The sequence below is a fragment of the Ovis canadensis genome, chromosome 17 (assembly GCF_042477335.2).
Source record: "Ovis canadensis isolate MfBH-ARS-UI-01 breed Bighorn chromosome 17, ARS-UI_OviCan_v2, whole genome shotgun sequence".
Classification (NCBI taxonomy): domain Eukaryota; kingdom Metazoa; phylum Chordata; class Mammalia; order Artiodactyla; family Bovidae; genus Ovis; species Ovis canadensis.
In genome coordinates, this window is record NC_091261.1 from 83,116,389 (window position 1) to 83,133,568 (window position 17,180).

Sequence of the window (17,180 nt, forward strand, 5' to 3'; positions counted from 1 at the left end):
CCGGCCCGACCCCGACCCGGGTTCCCGGCCGGAGCTTACCTGGAGCGCGGTTGTGGGCGGTGCCGCAGAACGGCCCCCGCCCCAGACGGGCGTCCGCCGGTCCCTTGGCGCGCGGCGTCCCCGGGCGGGCGCGGGTGACCGTCCGGGGGCCTCCGATCGCGCCGGTGCGGGGCGCACCCTCAGCGCCCCGCGCAACCCGGGCCAGCCCTCCGCCCTTGCGCGGCCCGTGCGCAAAGCCGGCCTGCCGGCGCCGCGACCCTCGCCCCTCCCCGCCGCCGCCACTGTTCCCATTGGTCGGGAGGCCCGGCAACCGGCGCCGACTGGACGAGCGCGGGCAGACGCCGGCTTGCCATTGGCCACTGGGGGTGTCCGTCTCTGCCGATCACGGCCCCTCGTGGAGCGACGGAGGCCAGGGCACCTGCCGGGACCTATGCGGCTGTGGCCCGGGCAGCTGGCCGCCCTCTCCCGGCCGCCTTCGAGGACGTGCCCAGGCCATGCGGCTCGCACGGGAAGCGGGGCAGGCCTGGCGCCCCATCCCCGGACTTGGGCCGGTCGGCTCTATCGCCACCCCCAAGTTCCCGGGTATCCTCTTCCAGCGCCTGCTGTTGGCTGCACGCCGCGCCCGCCCAACGGCACCAGTTATATTTCTCACAGTCCGCGAGGGAGCGTTCTGCTGCCCTCCCGTTTTACAGACGGGAAACCCACCGAGGCGTTGAGAGGTTCTCGCCAGCTTTAGGTCATGGGAGGAGGCGGTGGGGCTCCAACCCAGTCCATCTGGGCGGTCTCCCACCCTCATCGCCCCAGCGTTCCCACTGTGGAGGCCCGATGGGTGGGACCCCTCGGGAACGGTGGCTTTTCTCCTCCTTCAGGGGTGAATTTATCACACCGTGGGCTCCGCCCACCCATTAGGGCCCGCGGGACTGGCCTCCCTCCCTGACCCAGGCTGCAGATGGGGGCTGGAAGGAGTCAGAGTTCAGGGAAGGGGGCCTCCGCCCCTGGCCCATGGCCACAGGGCCCAGGAGCCCCGCCCCCCACTCTCACCCACCCTCTGCCTGGCTTCTGGCCAGTTCTGTAGGGCCATCCCTGGGGCACGTGTGACATGCTGCAGGGAGAGCCAGATGTCAGCTGGATGTTAGAAGCTCCCAACAGCTGCAGATGCTTGAGGTCAAAAGGGCGACCACACGAGGTCACGAGCTCCCATCTAAGAATGTATGTGTTCAGAGGTAGGGTGACAGGGAACCCGCGGTCGCCCTGAGGCCCCACCCTGACCCACCTCATTGGCCGACAGCGGAGTGGGTTTTCCACCTCCCTAACCCAAGCACGGCTGCACCCCTTTTGCAGAAAATGGGAAGGTGCTGGTCAGGAGGGCTTGGTCACTAGGGGTCCCGCACCTCTGGGCCCAGTGGCTTGGGCCAGATCACTCTGCAGCGGCTGCCTGTTGTCCCCCTGGGCATTGCCACTTGCCTCCAAGCCCTGGATTCTGCTTATCCAACACTACCACCTCTCAGCTGGACTGCAGAATCCAGCTGCCCGGAGGGGAATCACCGGCACCACCCAGCTTGACTCTCTTGCCAGGTGGCAGGAGGAGGACTGAGTGTCTCTTGCTGGGTCTGCCACCTGCTGGCCAGGAGTCCTCGGACACGGGGAGCCCAAGGACAGGAGGAGACCTTGGACACGGGGTGGGGGGGGGCCTGGGACACGGGGGGCCCAAGGACAGGCGGAGCCCTGGGCACGGGGGGCCTGGGGAGTCCCGGGGAGTCCCGGGACATGGAGTCCTTGGACCCAGGGAACCCCGGGACAGGGAGAGCCCCGGGACACAGGGAGTCGTTGCTTTCCTTGCCTGCAAAGGGCTTCTGTGGAGCAGCACAGATGAGACGGCACAGCAGTGGAGTGGAATGGGCTTTAGGGGTGTCACGCAGCTTTAAGTTGGACTGTTGCCTGGGGTTAATACCAGTCAGGCCTTTGCCCTCTCTGAGTCCCAGTTTTCACAGGGCATCAGCTCTCCAAGAAAGGATCAGGCACCTACATCCTCACTGTGGGGTTGTGGAATTAATCCAGCCACTGCCACTGGCCACTTAATTCTGACTTCAAGCAAGTGACACATAATTGCTCTAAGCATCAATGTTTGCATCTCTAAAGTGGAAAAATGAGCGCTGTGTCCTGGAATGCTGGGTTAGAGCATTTAGCACACTGAAGTGAAGAGCCAACTCATTGGCAAAGACCCTGATGCTGGGAGAGATTGCAGGCAGGAAGAGAAGGGGGCAGCAGAGGATGAGATGGTTGGATGGCATCACCGACTCAAAGGACATGAATCTGAGCAAACTCTGGAAGATAGTGAGGGACAGGGAAGCCTAGTGTGCTGCAGTCCATGGGGTCTCAAAGAGTCGGACAGAAGTTAATCCCTGAACAACAACAAAGCACCTTGTTGGGTGTGGGCTCAGGCCCATCTGCCTCTTTCTGACCCCAAGGACTATACATAGCATGCCAGGCTCCTCTGCTCATGGGATTTCCCAGGCCAGAATACAGGAGCAGAGTGAGTTGTCATTCCCTCCTCCAAGGGATCTTCCGGATTCGGGGATCGAACCAGCATCTCTTGCATCTCCTGCGTTGGCAGGCGGATTCTGTACCACTGTGCCACCTGGGAAGAGCCATTATTAGCAAGCTTGCTATAATCGTCATCCTCGTCATAGTTTGCTGAGGGCCCATTTGGAGCAAGCCCTGGGCCTCTGAATCTCCACTCAGACCCCAGACACAGCCCAGAGGCCACTGTGGGCAGGGAGCCGCAGCGAACACCTCTGTCCTCCGGTAAGGGACCTAGTCAGTGGCTTTTGCTCAGTTGCGATGGTGTGGAGATCAGGCCGGCAGCCCTGCATCCTGAGGTCGGCCCTGCCGAACAGCTTCGAGGCGGGTTAACGGCTGAGGTGACCGGTCCGACGTCTGTCCTGACCGTAGCAGGGATGTCCGCGGTCAGAGCTGCAACGGGGAAAGATGGCCAGTCCAGAGGCACGGACTGGGAGGCGGGGAGGCAGCCCCCAGGTGCGCACCCTGCGGACCCTCCTGCAGGGCCCCGTGCAGCGCTGGCCAGGGACGTGTCCACGAGGGTAGGGCTGGGGGCCGGCACCTTCCTGCCCGCGGGGGTCACGAGGCGCCTCCGGGCTCTTGGCGCAGCCCCGGGGGCGGGGCGCGGGGAGTTGCAGCCCGGAGCGACGGCTTGGGCAGCCACTGGTGCCCGGGCTCGCGCCTTGCCGCCCCGCCCCCTGGCCTGGCTGCCCAATGGCGAGCGCGCGGACGGCAGGGGGCGGGGCCTGGGCGGTGGCGGCTGCGGCGCGCGGGCGCGGCACCCGGAAGTCGGCGGCCGCGGCGGAGGCGGTGAGTGCGAGCCGGGATGCGGGCGGCGGGCGGCGCTCCCTGCGGGGCGCGGGGCTCGGGACTCGGACTCAGCAGTGGCCACCGCGCCCGTCCCGATTTCCCCTTCTCGAAGCCGTGATTGCCCGTCCAGCGCCTGGTCTGGTCGGAGACCGAGCGGACCCCGGCCGACGGAGCGTCCCTCGCGTTCCTGAAACCACGTTTCCAGTGTCCCCGCCTGGACGGAGCGCGGGCCTCGCAGGCCCGGCGGGTGTCCCTGCCAGGGTGGGCGGGCTACGCGGCTGTGGGCCGGGGAGCCCTGGGTCACGCTGCAGGGGATAGCTGATGCCTGTCCGGAGAGGCAGCCGGGGCCAGGTCATAAGCGCGCCTCGACACAGCTTTCCTGGGCTGGCTCGGTCGTCAGGACCTCCTCACGGGAGTTCAGGGCAAGGAGCTGGGCAGGGCTGCACCCTGGGTAAGGCCCTGTAGCCACTGGTTTTGAAGACACTCCTGCCCCAGCAGCTGCCCCGTGCGCCTCTGGGCCACAGATCTGCCGTGGGCCTTCTGCCCTTGGACAGCTCCTGAGGCCCAGCCAGCCTCTGCTGGGGCAGTCACGTGGTCAGCCAGGCCTGCCCTGCTGTCCTGCTGCGGGCCTGTCTACCGGTGTGTTGCTGTTTAGGTCTCGGTGGACAAGGGGTGGAGCTGTGAGGGGTGCCTACAGCCGGGAGCTTGTGGGAACTGCTTTCTGCTGCTTGCTCCTTGTGCTCTGGGCAGCCTTTCAGGGCAAGTGTCTGAGGCCAGATGACAGCATTCACAGTGAAGAAAACTCAGGCTGAGGGCCAGTGGTGTCCCCAAGGTCACTCAGAGCCAGGCTGGCCTGTCCTCCTGAGCCCCTCTCCCAGAAGCCTTCCTGCCTTGGGTGGCCTGTCCGGTGGGGTGGGGTGAGAGGGTGGGCGTTGGCAGGTGGACACAGCAGAGCCTCCGCTCCTGCTCCCTGGGGCCCAGGGCTCCTGGTGGGCAGAGCGTGCTGTCCTGGTGCCCCCGCCTGCTGGGACCCCTGACCACTGGCTGCAGAGGCGCGCGTGCCGTGGTGCTGCGGCTTCGTGTCACTGGTGTGTCGGCAGGATGCAGGCCCCTCGGACCAGGCCTCCAGCCGTCTGCTCTGGCCCACTGCCCTGTCCCTGAGCTGTCAGGACGGCCTTGTGCGTCCTCTGTGTGTGCGTTCCTGGGCGGTCACTTAGGTTGTGTTTCACCGTGGTACAGTCACGTGTGGCGTCCTGGGAACTTAGTCCTGTGTTGGCTGCGGCTCTAGAAGGCCCCTCCTGGCCGCTTGGTGCCCTGCGTGCTGCTTCTGAGGGTGTCTGTCTGTGGCCCCGGGCAGGGAGGCCACTGCAAGTGGGGCCACACTCGTCACTGACACCCCGGGTGTGTGAGGACAGTTGGTTGGTCTGGACCTTGGGGTTTGGTGATGGGCTCTGAGAACAAGGTCGCCCCTGGGCCACTGACTTCCCTTTTCTGGGTATTGGTGCAGCTGTGTTCCTCCTTCTTGGCTTTCTTTCTGGGTTGCAGAGTGATGGATACACGCTTCACAGTGAAGAGGCCCAGGCCCCACCACCTGGTGTGTCTGCCGGGTCCTCAAGACCATGCGCAGAAGAAGCCCTTGCTGCCACACTCCTTTCAGGGGCTGGTGGGAGCGCCCCCTTCCTCCCCTGTTGACCCCTCGAGCTGCAGGGCGAGCCCCTGGCTTGTGGGAAAGCCTGTTCCTGGGGGGGGATGGGGACCAGAGTGCAGAGCGTGCAGCGTGCGCCGTGACTCCCCGTGTCCCTTGTTGGTGTTGCTCTTTTGAACCCTGAAGGGACAATGGCACTCGCTGTGAGGCTGCATGAATGCCCCTCAAACGGTTCTAAGATCTCAGGAAACATTGTCGTCCTAGAAAACGCGTCGTCCTGCAATGCTACTTATCAGCCAGAGCTGCAGAGCTGGGTTGCGGAGTCCTGGGTGGGGAGGGGCGTGGTGGGCGGGGGCGGGGTGGGCAGCCGGCTGGTCTGAGTGATTAGTTTGGGCTGGCAGGGCTCGTGGCCCTGTGTGTTTATGTCCTGTGCTGGCAGCCGCCGCGGAGTCACGCGCCACTTGTCACTTGCGAGCAGCTCCTGCCTGGAGCTCCGAGCTCCGCCCCGCACGGTGGGCGGGATGCCGGGCGCCTTGGCTCCAGGCCAGATGGGCTGGCTGGCTGGCCTTGACCGCCTTCCGCCCGAGAGTGTGCGGTGCCGAACAGAAGGAGTGGACCTCCCGACCCCAGGGCTTGGTCACCCCTGCCCAGAGCCCCGTGGAGCAGCTGGAGGAGGCTGACTGCCAGGCCCTGGGTCCCTCCCCCGCACCCCCCCCCCACCAACCCCGCCGCTTGCAGACCTGAGTCCCCCACTCCTGGCTCCTCTGGCCAGTGCGCCCCCTTGTGTCCGGGTGTGCCTCTAGTCTGGGTGTTTCCCCTCGTGTCCGGGTGTGCCCTCTTGTCCGAGTGCGCCCCCTTGTGCCCGGGTGTGCCCCCTTGTGTCCGGGCGTGCCCCCCATGTCCAGGTGTTTCCCCATGTCCAGGTGTTTCCCCATGTCCTGGTGTGCCCCCTTATTCGGGTGTTCCCCCTTGACCCAGAGCCTCTTTGCCTCTTTAGCGGAGAGTGCAGGCCCGCACCCCAGCCATCGGCCACCTGAGCACATAGGTCCTTGTGCCAAACTCTTGGCTGCTGGCCGCTCCGAGCAGGGGCTGGATCTGGCCTCCCTGGTCTGCTGAGAACCCCTCTTCTTGCCTGCCCCCGGAACAGCTCAGAGCCTGTGGGGAAGAGAGTGGGGTCTGTCGTGGTCTTCTTGTGGGCAGCTTTCCGGGAGGGTGCTCCGGCTCCCCCAGGAAGGGCGCCCGTTCCAAGCGGCCAGCACGTGGATGGCGCAGAGCGAGCCCCGCGGCCACTGCCCAGATCAGGGTGTGGACCTGCCCCAGCACGAGACTGGGAACACCTGTGGGTCCCCGGACAGGCAGGCTGGCCTCCGGCTCTGGCAGCGGACTTCCTCGCCCGTGTGACTTCACGAACATGGGCGCCTGGTGTGCCCGATCTGTCAGTGCCGGGGGCTTCTGTGGAACGCTGAGCAGGAGACCCCTGCTCGAGACGGCTCAGCGTGTGCTGAAGCTTGGGGCCCAAAGGGTTGCATGGTGGGCGTCCGGGGAGGCCCGGTGGTACATATGGGATGCCTTCCCTTGGGGAGTGCGGGGGTCCCTGGCTCGCGCCTCCACCCAGGCAGACACGTCCAAGAATGGAGCCCAAAGGCAGCCGTGCGTGGAGCTCAGGAGAAAGGAGTGTTGCTCTGGGACGAGGGGGCACGTCCCGTGCAGCTTGGATGGAGAGACATGCTCTGGGAGGACAGGCAGGTTCGCATGGGGGCAGCTCGGGCAGCGGGCAGCGCCCCGCCCCGGCCACCGTGCCGGGGGACAGCAGCCAGCAGATGCACGGAGTACCTCCTGCCACGGGGGACGCGGACTGACGGCCAGCGGGCAGGAAGACGGGGTGGCGGGGTCCTGTGCGTGATGGCCCCGGTGTGCACCTGTACTTTGCCAAGAAAGGTCTGGAAGCACACAACCAACCGGAAACTCCTGGGTGACCTGGGGAGGCCTCCCCATCCTCCCCCGGGTGTTCAGCCATCTCTCAGTCTCCAAGCTGTGGTCCTGGGCGGCTTCCCCTCTTCAGCCCAGGCTGCCGTCTGGGGGCTTCCTTCCCCAGGGACCGCTCTGGGGCCTGGCTGCACCCCCAGCAGGATGCATGTGGCCTCAGCAATGACGCCGCTGAGCACTTGGCGCGGGAGGAGCCCGCCCAGGAACGCAGTGCTGCTGTCCTTGCCCCGCCTGCGGCCTTGGGGCCCTTGCGGCTCCGGGCCCACGCGTCCCCGAGCCCAGACAGCTAAGTTCTGTGGCGGCCGCCCCATCAGTGGGGACCCTGCCCCCCGGCCTGGGTCCCCCCAGCCACCCTGCTTGCCACGGGCCAAGCCCCCTCGCCCACAGAGGGTGGGCAGCTGGTGTCCGACTACGGCTGGCACCCCTGGCAGGGGGCTGTCAGCACCGCGGCTTCCCCCTGCCCGCTGGGCTGGGCGGCTTCCTCCAGCGCCCGGTGCCCCCAGCGTCGCCCACCTCCATGCGTCCACTCCAGCTGGGACCTTCCTGCCCACCCGGCCCTCGGGGCTGTGCAAGGACTGCAGAGTTCCGACTTCTCAGACTGCCCTGGGTCTGTGGGCACCCTGGGCCGCAGGCGGAGCTGGGCCGGGCGGGGTGGGACCCCCCGAGAGGGCCAGGAACAGCATCCCCCAGCGCCCCCGGCCCGGCGCCCTTCGGGATGACCTTGTCCTGACTCCGGCCTTGGTGTCGCTTGGCGAGGAGGAGCCCCAGCTCACCTGGAGCACCAAGACCTTGAGCCCTCAGCTCACTGCCCGGCCCGACCTCACAAGTCTCAGGAAGCAAGCGGAGGGGAGCGCCTGGGTGCCCCGCCGCGGGACTGTCGGGGGGACGCCGGTGCAGCGTTCAGGGCTTGCCCTGGGCCGCCAGGGAGGACTCAGACCCCAGATGGGGTGTGGAGCCCCTCGCTGGGCCTGGGCGGGGCAGGCTGGGAGGAGGCCCTGGAGGAGGGCGCGGGGGTGGGGAGGGGCCGGGGCAGCAGGCCTGCTGACTGGGGGGTGAGGGGCGGGGCGGGGAGGGGCGCGGGTGGGGCGTGGAGGGGCGGGGAGGCGCGGGGAGGGGCGGGGAGGCGCGGGGAGGGGCGGGGGAGGGGCGGGGGAGGGGTGGGGAGGGGCGGGGGAGGGGCGGGGAGGCGCGCGGGTGGGGCGTGGAGGGGCGCGGGTGGGGCGTGGAGGGGCGGGGAGGCGCGGGGAGGGGCGGGGGAGGGGCGGGGGAGGGGTGGGGAGGGGCGGGGGAGGGGTGGGGAGGGGCCGAGGGCAGCAGGCCTGCTGACTGGGGGGTGAGGGGCGGGGCGGGGAGGCGCGCGGGTGGGGCGTGGAGGGGCGCGGGTGGGGCGTGGAGGGGCGGGGAGGCGCGGGGAGGGGCGGGGGAGGGGCGGGGGAGGGGTGGGGAGGGGTGGGGAGGGGCGGGGGAGGGGTGGGGAGGGGCCGAGGGCAGCAGGCCTGCTGAGTGGGGGGTGAGGGGCTGGAGAGAAAGGCAGTTCCTGATGGTCCCCTCCCCAGGGGCTGGCTTTCCTCTGGCCCTTCCTTCCCGATGACTGCGTCTGCACTGAGGCCGCAGCCCTGGGCCGGCGCCCACACCTGCCCGGAGACCCGCGGCGGCCTTCCTGGGACCGGGAGCCCTGCTCACCGCCACATCCTGGGGGCTGGTCTACCCGCGCCCCGGGCGGCTCGGACGTGGGGGCCCTGTAGCAGAGGGGCTCTGCGTTCTGCCCGTGCTCAGCAGTGGCTGGCGGGCCCCTGGGCCCCCGCACACAGCCTGGGCTGGGCGTGGCGGGCAAGGGCAGGCCAGGGGTTGCACATTCGGCGTGGCGTGTTCCTGGCAAGGCGGCCCTCGGTCCTGGAGGGGCTCCTCCCGCAGCCCACGGCCAGCGTGGCCGCCGCAGATGGCCCTGGCTGACCCGCCTGGGGCATCCGTGTGTCTAGGGGTGAGAAGCCCCCCGGGGGGCGGGGGTCTGTGTCTTGGGTGCTGCACGCTGGTCACGGGGCAGGTGGGATGCCGGGGTCCTGAGGCACCTAGCGGCTGCCCGTCACCCTGCCCTGCCTCGTGGGTGATCCCGCTGACTCCCATGTTCCATGTCTGACCTGCCCTTGCTGCGGGTCTCACCGTACCTTAGTTCCCCGACCAGGGATCAAGCCCGCGCCCCTGTGTTGGGCGTGCAGGGAGGCCCCTGAGGCTGCTGCTTCTGGAGGGTCTTTCCGGCGCTGGGAGGCCCCCGGTGTCCTCTCTGCACAAGTGCTCCCGAGCCCCTTTCCTGCGCTCAGACGGGAGGGGTCGTGGGGCGCGGGGAACCCTGCCGCTTGTTGCTCGCGTTGCTCCGTTTCGTTATAGGGGTCTTTTCGCCGCGCTGCTCTCTGTCCTGGAAATCATTCCAGAGACTCTCGGAAGTCTGGGACAAAGACGGAAACTTCAGTGTGCCCAGGGGCACTGCCAGTGCAGATGCCCCTCTGACCCAGTCCCTGGGCACCCCAGGTGGCCCTGGCTCTGCACATGGAGCTCCTTAGAGACCACCCCCCACTTCTGTGCAGCTTCCCTGCCCAGCCCCCGTGTGGCCCTGCAGACACAGTGGGTCCCTGTTCCCACAAACCCCCGAGGCCGCCAGAGCCCAGGTTGCACCATGGGCGGCCTCTGGGGCGGGAATGGGCACTGTTCCCTGCTCTCTTCTCTGGGTTTCTCTGTTCTCTCAGATGTCAGCTAAATCCCGCATGACCTTGTCAGCTCTTGGCTTTGAGGATTTTCCATGTATTTTCAAGCGCTTTGAGTCACTTTTACCAAGGAGGTTGGTCCCAATGGTCTGCCCACAGAATGGGGATTGCCAGGCGCTCCCGGGATGATGGGCACCAGTGCCCCTGATGGGCGGGGACCCGGCCCGTCCACACGACCCCCAGGCCTCTCTGTGTGGGCGCTGCGTGTGGTGCGGTGCACACGGCGCTGGTCACCTCGGCCCCGCCTCCCTTGCATGGCCACGGCGCCTTACTGAGGGCAGAGGTTGGTGGGCTGTGCCGTCAACGCACCTGTGCCTGGACAAGCACGAGGCTGAGTCCTGGAGGTCCCGCCGGGCCTGTGGGCACCGCCAGGGGGAGTTCCGGGTGCACCCAGAGCCTGGTGACCACCCCGGCCAGACCCGGGAGCAGAGTGCGGGGAGGGGGCGCAGAAGGCCGCAAGCCGGGTGGCTGCCGCGTGGCTCTGCGTCGCGGTCGTGGCCGTGATGCTGTCCGTGGGCTCCAGCCTCCCTCGGCATCTCCGTGCGGGGCGGCCAGGGCTCCCTCATCGCTTGCCTGCTTTGTAGGCGGGCCGGTGTGCTGGGAACGTCCTCCTGTGGGTCCTGAGACGGGAGATGCTGTGTCTCAGGCCCCAGACCAGGCAGTGGCCGCCGGCCACCAGGGCCAGCGAGGCCACCGGCCTCGGGGGCGTGTCTGGCCCCTGCACCAGAGCACGGCAGCACTGCAGCATGCGCCGCGCAGGCCCCTGTCCAGGGAGGGCAGGGCGCTGTGCCGGCGCGGGAGGCGGGCCTGCCGCCACCGCTCACTCGGCCCCTCTCCTCCTCCTGCAGAGCCTGTGCCCCGGAGCCAAGCCCCTTGGGACCCATGTGCATCGTCTTCTTCAAGTTCGACCCTCGCCCTGCTTCCAAAAATGCGTACAGGTAACCCCCCGGGCTGCACCCGCTGTCCCACTCGGCCTCGGGAGCCCGCGTGGGCGCCGCGTTGGGGGTGGGGCACAGGCCCAGGTCCCCCGACAGCAGCTGCTCAGGTGGGCCCCGCATGGGGTTCCTCTAGGGGCGGGGACCCCGAGTCGATGTGCAGAGGCCCTCAGACTCAGACGCTGGAGATGGCCGCGTGGGCAGGACAGAGGGTGGAGTGGGCGTGCGCACAGCCCGGTGCTCCCAGCTGGGGCCCGGTGGCAGCGGGACGGAGTGGCCGCGTGGGAGGCTGGCCTGGGGCTGGAGCCCTGGGTGAGCAAGCGGCCTGCGTGTTGAGGGCTGCCTGTGCGGGCGTCGGGGGATCTGGGGGACCCACCGGAGCAGGCAGGAGGCTGAGGCTGGGAAAGGGCTGCCGGCTCTGGGGGGCACCCCTCCGTCCTCCAGGTCCGTGGTGGAGACCCCCCCCAGCACTGATACACACGGAGAGGGAGGCTGGGTTGTGACCCCCAACCAGACGAGTCACCGGTGCCGTTGCTGTGAAGTTGCTATTGTCCTAGGACCTGGGTCATTTCAGCTGTTTCTTGATGCCTGACATGTGGCTGAGGTCACTCGCTCCAGGCCAGGGAGTGAGCGGTGCCCAGTGTCTCCTTCCTGCAGGGGAGGGGGCTGCAGGGCCTGGCTGAGGGCTGGGAGCTGGCCGTTGACAGCCCCCAGCAGAGCGAGCTGGGAGTCGGGGTCCAGCCAGTGGACAGAGCCCCAGGGCTGTGATTATAGCAGGAGCTCTAGTGTGGGGATGGTTAGCTACTGCGGGGCCAGGGTGCCCAGGGGCAGAGCCCGCCCTCCACCCTTGGCTGAGCCCCAGCCCGGGCTGGCACACTGGGTGGCCAGAGCTCTCTGGGCACTTGCTGGAAGTCTGCCCGCTTGCACTGGCCACCGTCTGGGCCGTGCCCCGAGCCAGGGAGCGAAAACCTCTCCCCAGCAGCATCCCTCCGGTGCCCTCTGCTGACAAAACTGGGCCCGCAGCCGCTGCGGAGCTCTGGGTAGGGTGGTGGTGGGCGCTGGTGCTGCACTGCCAAGCTCTCCTATGATCCAGGCCCGCCGCACGAGAGTGCGTGTCCTGTGGGCCATTGGGTGGAGCGCCCTTGGAGGTGTGGGGGGAGGGAGACAGGTGCCTGGTGGGGGAGCTGAGGTGCACGCGGGGTCCTGGGGCGTGAGTGGCTCAGCTGAGTAGCTCCAGGCTGAGGCCGCCCGGGCCCCTCGTCTGCGCCCTGCACTGCACCCCTGGTTGCCGCCCCGCAGCTCTGTTTTGGGGCACCCAGCCCTCCTCTCACCACCTCCCATTGCCATCACCCCCGGCGTGACCCCTCAGGTGCCCTCGGGCTTGGCCTGCCTCACAGGCTGTGCACTCGGCCACGTGCGCGGGTGTCGGAGCCTCCTGGGACCGTCCCTGGCGCGACACGCCCGCCCCACCCCCATGCCCTGCCTGGGCATGGTCCCCCGGGAGGCCCCGGCCTCTGTACCCCTGCCTTTTGTCGTCCAGCTCTCGGAACCTCCATGTTTTGACAAATGATGGAAGCCTTGAATCAGGTGACCCCGAGTTCACAGGGGCTGTGTCCTGGGGGGCAGTCTGACCCCTGCTGCTCCTGGAGAGGCCCATGGCCAGAGCTTGTGGGGGGCCTCCGGGACGAGAGTGGCCCTGGCCCACGACAGGGGAGACCAGGCGGCCCGGTCCTGTGGCTTCAGGGGACTGACCCCTGCAGCAGCGGCATCGCCCCCGGGGCCCCGAGCTGAGCACCTGGCTGAGACGACGGGTGGGTGTCGGGCTGCACAAGCCAGCGTTCCCCACAAGCCAGTGTTCACGGCATCAGGCGTCCGCGTGAATGGTATGCTTGGAGAGTTCTGAGGATCTGACCACCGAGTGTGGGCTGGACCCTGGCCCCACGCCAGCCCATGCCGTGCTGCTGGGAGGGCCCCTCATCAGAGACAGGCACTGGTCTCTGGGAGCCTTCAGGGCGGCCTGCCCACTTGATCGCTGCCTGTGTGTGTAGTTGCTCCTGCTGTTGGCTTTTGGGGTATTTGGGCCCTGCCAGGCCTCACTCAGGACTTTAGCCCCCTGATCAGGGGTCCCACCACACCCCCAGAGCAGAGGCACAGAGTCGGCACCTCTGGGCAGCCGGGGAGGTCCCGCTGGAGCTCGGGGTAGGTCTGAATGTTTCGACCTATTGGGGAGGTCGTGTCTGCATAGACTTCCTAAATCGAAAGCCAAGAAACTGGAGGCGGAGGAGCAGCTTGTCATTTTTCAGTCATAAGTCACGTGGGACTCTCTTGCAGCTGCGTGGCGTGTCGGGGTTTCCCAGACGAGTACTGGAGCGGGTTGCCATGCCCCTCTCCAGGGGCTCTTCCCGCGCAGTTATTTAAATGGCAAAACCATTTTGTGCCTCAAAACCAGTGCTCTGAAGACATCACTGTGTTTTCTAGTTGCCAAATAAATACTTGTTTGATTCATAACACTAAACAGGAAGGAAACACAGAGAAGTCCTCAGCTGCCCCCTCCCAGAGACGCCCCGAAGTGCAGGAGGGAGCAGCCCTGGGACACCCTCAGCGCTGCTGGGGCTTCGCGGGGCGTCCTCAGGGAAGGGGCCCGCGGGCAGAACAGGGACCAGGGCTGGGCCGAGTCCGCTTTCTCCCTCCGGGGTGGGTGGGGGTGCATCCTGACTGCATCCTGGCGCCGTCGTCTTGATAACGAGAGGAAAACCGCGGCCGTCGTCCCATGCGGGACGCTCCAGTGCCCCCGAGCCCCTTCTCCTTGCTCTCTCCTCAGGCTCATCCTGGCCGCCAACAGGGACGAGTTCTACCACCGGCCGGCCAGGGCCGCGGACTTCTGGGGGAGCAACAACGAGGTCCTCAGCGGTGAGTGTCCCTGCCCTCCACGCACCCAGGTGCCCTGGGGAAGCGCCGGAGGGTGGGGGCTGTACCCGGATCCACCCTCCGCTGGGGCTGGTCTTGCGCCTGGCGCACGTGCCTGTGTGTGCAGCTGCACGTGCTTATGGTGCCCTCGCCCACCCCTGGCCCCAGGCAGGGCTGCCGGAGTTTGGGGGCCGATGGGGGGCCTGTGGAGCAGATGGGCTCCTTGCGAGCAGCACCCGGCACCTGGCACTGCGGGCAGGCCCACCCAGAGGGCATGTGCGCATGCGCGGGCCAGGGCCCTCAGACATCCATGAAGGCTTCCTGTGTGCAGAGCCGGGCCGAGGAGGCTGGGCGCAGGAAGAAGGAGCAGGTGCTGCGGGGGGCGGGGAGAGCGCTGGGGGCGGGGTGGGGTGGGCTGGTCCCTGCACCCTGAGCTCTGGGCACGGCAGTCCTGTGTGGGGTCTTTGCCCGGGCTCGCCTGGCTTCCCAAAGGCCTGGGCGCCGCTGGAGGGGGGCTGAGGGGAGCCCGTGGGCGTGGCCAAGGACCGTCCTGGGCTCGCTGTTGCTGTCGTCACCAGCTCTTTGTGACCCCGTGGACTCCTGCACGCCAGGCCTCCCTGTCCATGACCAACTCCCAGAGCTTGCTCAGACTCATGTCCGTTGAATAGGTGATGCCCTCCAGCTCTGTCATCCTCTGTCGTCCCGTGCTCCTGCCTTCAGTCTTTCCCAGCATCAGGGTCTTTCTAAATGAGTCAGTTGTTGGCGTCAGGTGGCCAAAGTATTTGAGTTTCAGCTTCAACATCAGTCCTTCCAGTGACTATTCAGGACTGATTTCTTTTAGGATGGACTGGTTGGATCTCCTTGCAGTCCAACGAACTCTCAAGAGTCTTCTCCAAAACCACAGTTCAAAAGCATCAATTCTATGGTGTTCAGCCTTCTTTACGGTCCAACTCTCACATCCATGCATGGCTACTGGGAAAACCATAGCTTTGACAATACAGACTTGTGTTGGCAAAGTGACGTCTCTGCTTTTTAACATGCTGTCTAGGTTGGTCATAGGTTTTTTTGCGTCTTACCCGAAGGCTTTGCCTATCGTGAGATTGCAAAGATACCTTCCTCTGTGTGGTTCTGGAAGGCTTCTGGTTTTGGTTATGCTCAGGTCTGTGGTTTCTGTAAAGTGCCAGCCTGCCAGGTCTTCATTTGATTGTGGTCGCTCGGTAGCTTGCAGAGAGCCGTCAGCCTCTTTGTCACAGTTCACTTACAGAGCTGGGTCAGTTTCCCCTGAGCACAGGGACCCCGGTTTACGTGTGCACGTATGCTCTCCGTCGTGTTTTCTGTCACAGTTTATCGCAAGACGTCGAGCGTAGTGTTTTGTGCTGTGTGGTAGCGTCTTGTGTATCCGCACTCTGTACACGAGTTTGCCTCTGCTGACCCCAAACTCCCTCTCCCTCCCCCTTGGCCACCACAGGTCTGCGCTCTGTGTCTGTGAGTCTGCTTGTTTCGGAGACACGTCCGTTTGTGACACGTTTTATTTTTAGAGGGTTTGTTTGGCTCTGCTGGGTCTTAGTCGTGGCATTGGGGAGCTTTAGTTGCCACATGCGGGTTCTAGCTCCCTGACCAGGGATCGAACCTGGTCCCTCTACACTGGGACCAGGAGTCTTGGGCACTGGGTCATATTTTAGCTTCCACATGTAAGCCATACAGTATGGTGTTTGTCTGTCTTTGTGTGACTCAGTTCACGCAACATGACAGTCTCTGCGTTCACCCGCGTTGCTGCAAGGGGCACTGTTTTGCTCTTCTTGCGCCTGGAGAGTATTCTGCTGTATAAACGCACCGCCCCTTCGTCCATTCATCTGGGGATGGGCGTTTGCTTTGCTTTTTCATTGTGACTGCTGTAAATAGTGCTGAGGTGAACACTGGGGTGCGTGGATCTTTCCTTGTTGTTTGTCCAGATACGCACCCCAGGAGTGGGCTTGTGGGACCGTATGGAAGTTCTGTGTTAGTGTTCCGAAGAGCCTCCGTGCTGGTCTTCGTAGTGGCTGCACCAGCGTGCACCCCCCTGCGGTGCTGGAAGGCTCCCTTTGTCCACGCCCTGGCGGGGCCCCTCTTGACCATGTGACCGTCCGAGTGCCGAGCGGGGCTCTTCCTTCAGCCAGGTCTGCCTGACGTGCGTCCTCAGTAACGTCTTTCCTGTCACGTTTTCCTATGTGTTTTGAAAATCATTTGCTGCTGTTGTGAATGATTAATTAAATTTCCATTTTCCAGTTCTTACTAGTATTTACTCATTAGTTATGGAAGACTTTTCCTCTTTTCTGTAGATTCTCTTTGGATCTTCTTCACATACAAATCCGGGCAGTTTTATTTCAGCCCTTTTTTCGGATCTTTCCCTGTAGTTTTCCCACCATTGTAATTTCCCTGGGGGAGGATGGGGCAGCCCACTCCAGTGTGCTTGCCTCGTAAGTTCCATGGACAGAAGAGCCTGGCAGGCTACAGTCCATGGGGTCGCAGAGTCGGACATGACTGAGCGATGTAGCCTGTACTCTAGCAACTTATTATTGTTGTAAGAGTAACGTGCTAATGACGTAGTTGTTTTCACCCCAGTCTTCAAGCAAAGCGACCCCGCCGGCCTCGGAGGTCACTGCTGGTGGCTGTGGCCACCTTGCCAGCCCAGGGTGGGCCCGTGGTCATGGAGGGCTGTAGCAGGAGGGCTCCTAGTGAAGCCTGGTCCTGCCCGGGGATGGCAGCCAGCGTCCCTGCACCTGACTGGGGCCCAGCACGGTTTCCGCGGCAGAGCTGGTGCTGTGTGCGCCCCGGCCTGACGCCCACCCAGGTGCCGGCATGTGTGTGCGGGCCGGGGGTCCCGGGGACAGCAGGTGTTGTCCCGGATGGAGGTCCCCCCACAGATCAGTGGGCCTGCAGGCTGCCTCGTCCCATGGCGTTTGAGCCCCGGCCAGCCCCAGGGCTGCTGGTGACCCTGCTGTGTGTTGCAGGGCTGGACATGGAGGAAGGCAAGGAGGGCGGCACGTGGCTGGGCATCAGCACGCGGGGCAAGCTGGCCGCGCTCACCAACTACTTGCAGCCGCGGCTGAACCATGATGCCCGGGGCCGAGGTACAGGGCTGGGGGCTCGAGGACGCCTGCAGGGGCGGGAGGCGGGGCGAGGAGGGGGGCCCTGCAGCCCCCTGGCTGGTGACGCCAGGAGCCACCTTGGCCTGGCCACGGCCTGGCCCCCGACCACTGTGTGGTCACCCCCCATCCTGTGGACACACGCTGTCTGGACGTCCCCTTGGGCTGGACCTCCCCGTGGGGGCTCAGCAGGAGGATGTTCAGAGTCGGAAGTCTCCACGCTCACCTCCTAGGCTGCCGGTCAGTGAAGGGGGCGCAGGCCTGGGTGGCCGTTGTCTCCCAGGAGGGGCTCAGTCCTGCCGCCCTTCCCTGGGCGTGTGTCCCCTGCCACAGGTGAGCTCGTGGCCCAGTTCCTGACCTCGGACATGGACAGCTTGTCCTACCTGAAGAAGGTCTCGGCCGAGGGCCATCTGTACAACGGCTTCAACCTCATCGCGGGCGACCTGAGGTGAGT

The 17,180-nt window shown here is 65.8% G+C and overlaps 2 protein-coding genes across 14 annotated transcripts in view; one reads left to right on the plus strand and one right to left on the minus strand.

Moving 5' to 3' along the window:
* ARVCF (ARVCF delta catenin family member) overlaps positions 1-255 on the minus strand; it is a 30,836-nt gene extending 30,581 nt beyond the window's left edge. Inside the window, exon 1 of one of the 4 annotated variants that reach the window (XM_069558482.1) lies at positions 40-255. The gene's annotated coding sequence lies outside the window, so the exon portion shown is untranslated. The remainder of the gene's footprint in view (positions 1-39) is intronic. The other 3 variants (XM_069558478.1, XM_069558488.1, XM_069558481.1) reach the window with 3 other exon arrangements.
* The window catches only part of TANGO2 (transport and golgi organization 2 homolog), a 32,813-nt gene that overhangs the window by 11,554 nt on the left and 4,079 nt on the right, over positions 1-17,180 (plus strand). For 2 of the 10 annotated variants that reach the window (XM_069558503.1, XM_069558511.1), the window contains exons 1-5: positions 3,303-3,369; positions 10,608-10,697; positions 13,516-13,604; positions 16,592-16,711; positions 17,060-17,174. In XM_069558503.1, the coding sequence (XP_069414604.1) occupies positions 10,642-10,697; positions 13,516-13,604; positions 16,592-16,711; positions 17,060-17,174 (380 nt within the window). In that variant the 5' untranslated portion in view covers positions 3,303-3,369; positions 10,608-10,641. Of the gene's footprint in view, positions 1-3,302; positions 3,821-8,501; positions 8,982-10,607; positions 10,698-13,515; positions 13,605-16,591; positions 16,712-17,059; positions 17,175-17,180 lie in introns of those variants that run through there. The other 8 variants (XM_069558504.1, XM_069558512.1, XM_069558505.1 and 5 more) reach the window with 6 other exon arrangements.